This window comes from Halichoeres trimaculatus, unplaced genomic scaffold, assembly GCF_033239565.1.
Source record: "Halichoeres trimaculatus isolate MK-OKI-2021-1 unplaced genomic scaffold, fHalTri1.1 fHalTri1_scaffold_15, whole genome shotgun sequence".
Classification (NCBI taxonomy): domain Eukaryota; kingdom Metazoa; phylum Chordata; class Actinopteri; order Labriformes; family Labridae; genus Halichoeres; species Halichoeres trimaculatus.
In genome coordinates, this window is record NW_027437193.1 from 33,350,124 (window position 1) to 33,358,496 (window position 8,373).

Genomic DNA, 8,373 nt, shown 5'->3' on the forward strand with positions numbered 1-8,373 from the left:
CTGACAGCACTTTTGGTACTGAAACCAAACGGTGCTCTCTTTAAGTTCTTCTGAGCCCCAGCAGAAGACAAACACAGTGTGGTGTTTAATGTCTGTTCGGTCTGTTTCCCAGCTTTTTGTGATACCTTCACTGTCCTGGTTTTATCCTCTTGCAGAGGAGATTTTTAATTTTCCAACAGCTTCAGACGCCCCCCATCAGTGCGTCGATTAAAACAATTAGCCTACCGCTGTACCTGAATGCATTCATGTCCTGAACACATTTTAGGTCCCTGAACGCATCATATGTCCCGGGTATTTACTTTCTCCTCTAGGTTAATTCCGGGAGCCTCACGTGACCTGAGCTGTGACGCGTCATTGGTCTAAGGCACGTGTCTGTGAGTATACTAGTACTACGTCATCATCATCTGTGTTAGCCAATCAGACAAGAGAACAAAATGTGTAGTGAAAGTATGAGCGCGTGTGTTTGTGAGTCAGTTTGGATCAGAGCAGCATCAGTGACAGAGCTCTCACTCGGATCTATTTTTATTTTTCACATTTTTCAGATATTTTTAAAACACCAAACAGGAAATCAGAGAAGATGCACGAGGCCAACTTTAAACTTTAACCTTGGATGGTTTCAGAAAATAAATTCGGACCTAAGGAGTGCGCTGCTCATCGCCATTTTTATTTTGAAAACACAACTGGAACAATATTTCTTTTCAGCGCACGGCCACAGAGGGAACATCATCCTAAAACCAGGACACAAAGAGAGAGGAGGCCGTGGCCGAACCGGAACCTGCAGGATGCTGAATGCTCGAGCTGACCCGAGCCGACCTCGGGACTCTGATGAGGAGTTGAACCGGGCCGGTCCACCCCCCTTGCAGCCTCCCGGACCCCCGCAGATCCATCGGGTCACTAACTTCTACATAGACAACATCCTGAGGCCGGACTTTGGTCTGCAGAGGAAGGATGGCACTTTGGACCGGGAGGGGAGTGGTGGACGGTCTATACGGAGACACGAGCGCGCGGTAACAAAGTCATCCAAAAACCAGCCGCAGGGTGGAGGCCGGGACCAGGAGAAAACTGGGACCTCTGAGGAACAGCAGGCTGACTGTGAAGCCCAAAGGCCGGAGCTGAGGGCCGGAGGGGAGGCAGCCAAGGACCAGAGGGGAAAACCGATGCTGTGGCCTGCTTGGGTCTATTGTACCCGGTACTCCGACCGTCCGTCCTCAGGTCAGTGATAGTCCTCTGCCTCTAAATTGATGTCACATTTGAAAGAGTGAGAAAAGATCTTCGTGAGAATAACCGAGGTTATTATTATTATTATTATTATTATTATTATTATTTATTTATTTATTTATTTATTTATTTATTTATTTAATAGTAATTCGTTTAAAAGCCTAAATCTTGATCTTCACTATGAAAATACCCCCCCCCCCCACACACACACACACACACACACGAACATCTAATAGACACATCAGCTCACACTGACAAAACGAGTTATTTCTTGCTCCATCGAACTCGTATTTATTATCAGCTCACCTTCTTTAACACCTTTACATCTTTACATCTTGATCAGCTCGTAGTGAAGAAAAGCCCCCAGCAGCAGATCTCTGAGGAGAACAGATCCCAGGCCAAACACAAACTGAACTCGAGCAGCATTCTGAGATGAAATCAGATTTTAAATCTGAGGCCGAGCGGCTTTTCGTTTCTCTTGGGGAAAGTTCGTTTTGAAAAATGAGCCAAAGCAAAGGTAGAATGTGAGGAAGAGGAGTAAAACCAAGTTTAACGCCATTGTTCGTCAATTCTCTTTGTTGATGTGTCATTAGCATATTTTTTTGACAATGAGGAGGGGTCCCAAAAAGTGAGGCCGAGGGTCCCAAAAAATCAGAGTCAGTGTTGAAAAAAGATCTGTTCGATTTCCCGCTTTAAAGAAGCTTCCATCTGTTCCCACAGTCAGATTAATTAAAGTCCGATTTATGAGCGCTTCTTGTGTCCAAGGATCTTTTTTTGGATTTGTGATTCAGTCCATAGAAATCATTCATGTGATGAGGCTTTGCGCTGCTCTCACCGAAGCCTCGGTGAGGGATACAGAGAAATAGATAAATACAGAGATTATTTAGATAATCAACACATAAATAAAAAAAAAACATATGAATAAGAAAACAAATAATAAACATGTAAATAATAAACAATATAATACTACAGCCGGTGACCGTAAAGGAGCGAGCTTGATCTGCACTTGGACTTTTTCTTTGTCAGGATGTGTTCACGCGTTCATGATGAGAAATAAAACAGATTTAAAGCAAACAGGCCTGCTCTGGTTAATAAATTAATCCACCAACAGTTAATCGGGGGCAGCGGGATTTTAACCTGCGCTTTAATCTGAACAACGGGTGAAGTTTAGACCGAGCGACGTGGAGTTTTTATTGTTAGAGGAAAGTTTAAGAGCTGCAGGCCGAGCACACACACACAGACGCGCGCGCGCGCTATCGACATCACTTCGATATCTATTTAGCTAATTGTTTCTATAAAAGCTCTTTGATTCCAGATTACAACAGTCTGTGCCTTTGTAAAGTGAGAATGTGTGTTAAACCCTATCAAGGAGTAACTGTGTGTGTGTGTGTGTGTGTGTGTGTGTGTGTGTGTGTGTGTGTGTGTGTGTGTGTGTGTGTGTGTGTGTGTGTGTGTGTGTGTGTGTGTGTGTGTGTGTGTGTGTGTGTGAGGCCCGCAGCTCACACTTATTTTCTCCTGTGCGGCTGTTATCGGGGACAGACTAAAATCGAAAAGTTTGGTGTTTTTACGCTTTTGAGGAAACTTCTTTTTTTTTTTTTAAATAGTAACAAGGAGGGAAAGAGGCGCCGAACTCCCCATCCTCCATCATACAACCCTACCCCCACCTAAAAAAATCTCCTCCTCCTCTTCCTCCTCCCCCTCATCCTCCTCCTCCTCCCTCTCCTCCTCTTCCTCCCCCGGTCCCGGACGCCGCTCACACACGCGCTCACAGTCCTGACTGATCCTGATTGAGCAGATTTTTAGGATGTTTTGTTCTCATGTTGGATTCTTTGACAAAACTTCGTTTCAAACATTCAGGTGGTGTAAATGAAAAATGACAAAGTGTGGCTGATGAAAAAAAAAAAAAGCTGCGCGATGAAACAAAGTCAAACTCCTGCCACGCAAACACTTCATAAAACCACTTGACTGTGCTCAGCCCCATAAGACTGAACGGGCTGACCCAGGTTCATCTACCGTCCCTGATGACACAGGTCCACCAAGCTCCTCACTGAAGACCTCCACTAGTCCGCCCGCCAGCCAATGATCAATTAAAACAACAACAAAAAATAACGAAAAAAGTAAAATAAATAGCCTAAATAAATAAATAAAAATAGAATAAAAACAAATAAAGAAATAGAAAATATAAACGACGGCTTTACTTAGTTCATACAACTCCTTAACATAGGCGTCATGTGGCTACACGTGTAACTTTTGTCATTTATTAATAAGAGACTAGTAAATGAATAATCCTTTAAATGAACAAATAAATAAATGTGGACATAATATGCTTAAAATCAGGCATCAGACTAATCGGGGGTGTGTGGGCTTGTTTGGTGGGTTTGTTGTAAGGCCTCTCGGTTAGAGCGCCGCTTCATCCTGAAATCAAACGGATCCCTGATCGGATATTTCGGTTCTAGAAACATCTGTCTGAGGTTTAGGCTAATTGTGACCCAGTAACCAAGTCTTACTTCTGGTTCTCTCTTCTAGGACCTAGATCCCGCAAACCAAAGAGAGCCCCGGCACCCAGCAAGGAGGACAAGCGGCCCCGCACAGCCTTCACGGCGGAGCAGCTGCTCCGGTTAAAGACGGAGTTCCAAAAGAACCGGTACCTGACGGAGCAGCGCCGACAGAGTCTGGCCCAGGAACTCAGTCTGAACGAGTCCCAGATCAAGATCTGGTTTCAAAACAAGCGGGCCAAGATCAAGAAGAGTTCCGGGAACACGAACTCCTTGGCCCAGCACCTGATGGCGCAGGGCCTTTACAACCACGCCTGCGCACGAGACGGCTCGTCCGACAGCGACTAGACCTGGATCTAGACCAGGACCCTCCAGACTAATTAAGTCCTCATTTTAGACCCCCACCCCGTTCTCTGTCACACCTCAGGGCTGTTTTTTTTTTTCTTTTTTTAATTCTGACGTCAGTCACAGGTTGTGACGTGTCCAGTTTACCCGTTCTGATCCTCTCAGGTCACCTCGCGCCGTGGGTCCTGGTGTTGGCTGCTGTGTAAAATCCACAAGTGGACCCAGGCTCGGACTCAGCTCATCGTGTTTCCGGTTTGTCGTAAAGATGTTTTCGGCCTTAAAATGAGATTTCAGCAAAACGCTTCAGGTTTGATTTCTCCCCAGCGGAATCAAGACATTTCAAATAAAACAATAAAAAGGGGAGAAAAAAGAAACACATCCTGCTTTACCCCCGTAAAGTGGGAACTTTTTATTCTACATCCGGAACTAAAGGCCTTCACACGCAGTGCCGAAGGTTCGCCAGCGTCTGACGGGTCCGACCAGCTGGGTCAAAACCCGGTTCTGCAGCTGACAGCACGAACTGTGTTTTTAGCTGTGAGTGGACAGACACCGTGGGCAAAGAGGACGGACACAGAATGAAGCGGATGGAGGACACTTTACCCTCAAAGAGCGCTCCGTGGGCCCGATGTGCTCAAGACTGAGCGCCGAAACCAAAGATTCACCTGCTGCCTCCCAGCACACAACCCCTGCGTGTGTGTGTGTGTGTGTGTGTGTGTGTGTGTGTGTGTGTGTGTGTGTGTGTGTGTGTGTGTGTGTGTGTGTGTGTGTGTGTGTGTGTGTAACTGTAGGTCCGCGGGTTCTGAGGCAAATAAAGTCAATTGTGGAAATGTTGAAGCAGAAAAAACGATTGAATCTCTTTTTTTCTTTCGTCCTGAGATAAATTCGTTAAATCCGGATCAATGGGCAGGCTGAGTCCTGGCTTTGAGCTGAAGAGTAAATGTCTCTGATTCTTTCTCAGACTCACTCTGATACAACCTGCTCATTTATAGCAAATTCCGATAATTAAGAACATTATAATAATTTTATTATCGTTATCTCCTGCGGTTAGAGCCCGTTCAGAGCTCTCGCGCTGTGTAGCAAACTAAGAGAAAATATTTTATCGATACCGACGGCCCGCAGTCGACCTGCCTCTTTTTCCGGCCCCGCTCGGCCCGGACCTGCGGGCCTGCACGAAGTCATGGTGTGAATGGATCAGCGACCCTGTAGACCGAATCGATGATGAAAAGCATTTTATTTTTATTTATAAAACATGTATTACATGTAACTTATTTCACCTGCAGTTTCAGATGTGTTTGAACGCAGCAGGTGGCGGCCTGACGGGTCTGAATGTTTTTTTTTCTGCTCCTAATTAGAGATGCCTTATAAACACACACACACACACACACACACACACACACACACACACACACACACACACACACACACACACACACACACACACACACACACACACACACACACACACACACACACAAAGAGTCAATGGGCAGCTGTTTTTTATGTTTTATCAAGTTTTTAATTTTTTTATACTGGCCACGTGCAGCAGTAGTTTAACATTTACATAATTTATATCTGATGATGATGACGACGATGATGATGATGGCAAATAAAAAAAAAATGATGAAAATTGTCAAAAGTGTAATTCATTTGTTTAAATCAATCAATAAAAAAACACCAACTAAAAAGATTAAAAAAAAAAACAAAAAAACAAAATATGGTGTATATAGGTCAGTAAATGCAGCACTGATCTGTGTCAGTGAATGCAGCACTGATCTGTGTCAGTAAATGCAGCACTGATCTGGTGTCAGTGAATGCAGCACTGATCTGGTGTCAGTAAATGCAGCACTGATCTGGTGTCAGTGAATGCAGCACTGATCTGGTGTCAGAATGCAGCACTGATCTGGTGTCAGAATGCAGCACTGATCTGGTGTTAGTAAATGCAGCTCTGACCTGTGTCAGTGAATGCAGCTCTGATCTGTGTCAGTAAATGCAGCACTGAACTGGTCTAGCGAATGCAGCACTGATCTGTGTCAGTTAATGCAGCACTGATCTGGTGTCAGCGAATGCAGCACTGATCTGGTGTCTGCAGTTAGTGACTTCATACAGTCAGGATGTCAGTTTTTCTCCTGGTGGGTCTCTGTGAGTGGGGCCTCCTGGTCTTTTTCTGGTCCTGACAGCTCCTTCTCTGTTGACCAGTCCAGGCTCACTCACTGCTGACTGCTGTCTAATGTAGATATCTTTGCCCCCAAACATCTAAAAAGGTGGCTCCTGTTGGTCTGGATCATTTGAGCTCTGGAGCAGTCAGCTGCTTTCCTGCTGATGGTAAGAGTGACAGAACACATCCCCTATATTCCACTCACTCATACTCAGAACCAGACTCAGGGCCATGGGAGATATGGCCTTCTGTGCTGCAGCCCATGTCTGTGGAATTTATTGCCCCGTCATATGGATAGAAATACAGATTTTCTTCCTCTTCTTTGACAGGAGTGACAGTCTGATCCATGTTTATTAATGTTAAACAGAAGCAGAAGCAGAGGGACCCCCCTCTGTGACGTCACCTTCAAATCACAAATTTTAATGAGCAAGGAAAAATAAGTGGACTAAAATGTCTTCAGGAGACCCTGAGGGTTATTTGTTTAGGAATTTCTTCCAGAATATTACTTTTAGGTTATTTTACTATCAATTGTTTCACTGTTGTCTTTCAGCTGTAATATGCTCTTTAACAGGAACAGGTTAGCCCAGAAAGAGGTCTGGTCCACCAGAGGCGTCCTGTGGATTGTGATATCTAAATGTCCACGTCCATATTTCCATCATGCTTGGACATCGTCTCACAGGGTTGGGGCTGGATGAGGTTCTGATCACCTAAAAACAGAGACATGGAAGACACATCAACAGTTTCCTGTTCCTCATGCAGCTCAGAGGACCGATCTGTACTGTCTGTGAAACTGGATCTGCAGGGACTCTTCAGCTACAGGTTACAACTACAGAGGACAAGGCTGCGCTATTAACCCAGAGTTCCTCTGTCCTGGTGTCTGAAAGTAACCTCTCCTGCAGGCGGAGCAAAGGGCAGACGAGTGGAGAAAAGAAAAGTACATATCAGTGAGTCCTGATGTCCCCCATGTCTCCTGCAGACAAAGACTGTCCCCCCTTGGTCCCCTTTCCCCCACTGAGAGATCTGTCCACAGGCTCTAAATGCTTCCCAGTCAAACTTGGAATATGGATGAAGGGGACTGGGGCTTTGTGGCGGAAATATAATTACGGCCTGTGAAAGCTGGAGGAGGTGGGGAACGGGGGATGACATCAGAGCAATTTCACACCCGGCCCCGGACGGCCAGGCCAAGCCGAGGCCTCGCCGCGCTCTGCTGATCAAAGGCTGCCACAGACAGAAAGACTTAAGTATGCTAATCTGCAGGACAAATATATTTTAATCTCGTTAGAATACAAGTTAAAGCTGCCAGGCCCAGAGGAAACTTTCTGCTGAAGATACCAGGAGACACCAACGCACGGTTCAGACCACCAGACCCAGAAACACTGAGGACCAGCTGACCATGGACATATGTGTGAAGATGCCACATTGAGCACTGAGTCATGTGTAGGCCTCACTGCCATGTTGGATGTGGCAAGAGCTAACAGAGAAGATGTCCGATTTATCCATCAACCAGTTTACAGTCCAGACCAGGTCTCATGGGGTCACCTTTCACAGGTCAGACTGAAAGAAAACTTTGGATCATATATGGCCACTGTAACATCATTGATAAAGATTATTTACTGACTTTGTGGCTAATACACAAAATACTGTGGATCACTACGATGAAAGCAGCCTTCAAGCTACAAAGAAGTCTTTCTGATCTTACTATTTTTCTTCTTCTTGTTATTGTTATTACTATATTGATAATTATAATATTTATTTGTAACACAGTCGTCATCAAGAAGATCTCAAAGTGCCACAGAGAAAACCTAGTTGAAAAACAGGAGTGTACTTTTTCAGATAGACATTTTCAAGCCCCTCCTAAAGAGTCAGCTGTTTGTGGAGCCCTCAGGTGGTCAGGTGGTCAGGGTGGGTACTCCACAGGCAAGGAGCAGCTGACTCAAAGGCCCGATCTCCCATGGTACTGAGCTTAGTCCTGGGGTCTGAAGAAGGTTGTTGTTAACTGAGCAGAGGTTTCATGAATCTGTAAATCAAAGTAACTGCTCTGATTGTTGTTAGTTGCTAAGCTAACTTTTTTACAAACCGTGGAGGTTTCTTAAAGTTACAGAACAGTCAGAACTTCAGATCGGAGGATTTTGATAGGACAGGTCAGACAGTCGGGATAAG

The 8,373-nt window shown here is 45.1% G+C and overlaps 2 protein-coding genes across 4 annotated transcripts in view; one reads left to right on the forward strand and one right to left on the reverse strand.

Annotated features, from left to right (window-relative positions):
* Positions 1-475: 475 nt before the first annotated feature.
* Positions 476-4,737, forward strand: LOC141803872 (homeobox protein engrailed-1-B-like). Its single transcript, XM_074687913.1, has 2 exons — positions 476-1,212; positions 3,745-4,737. Exons 1-2 carry the CDS (start codon positions 783-785, stop codon positions 4,059-4,061), a joined length of 747 nt encoding a protein of 248 aa, XP_074544014.1. The 5' UTR covers positions 476-782; the 3' UTR covers positions 4,062-4,737.
* Positions 4,738-4,841: 104 nt separating this feature from the next.
* Positions 4,842-8,373, reverse strand: part of cnpy1 (canopy FGF signaling regulator 1) — a 24,802-nt gene continuing 21,270 nt past the window's right edge. Inside the window, exons 6-7 of one of the 3 annotated variants that reach the window (XR_012599609.1) lie at positions 7,068-8,189; positions 4,842-6,920 (exon numbers count right to left, since the gene is read on the reverse strand). Coding sequence is in view for 2 of the 3 variants with exons in the window: in XM_074687828.1 (XP_074543929.1) it covers positions 8,095-8,189 (95 nt within the window). In the remaining variant the exon portion in view is untranslated. Of the gene's footprint in view, positions 8,190-8,373 lie in introns of all 3 variants that reach the window. The other 2 variants (XM_074687829.1, XM_074687828.1) reach the window with 2 other exon arrangements.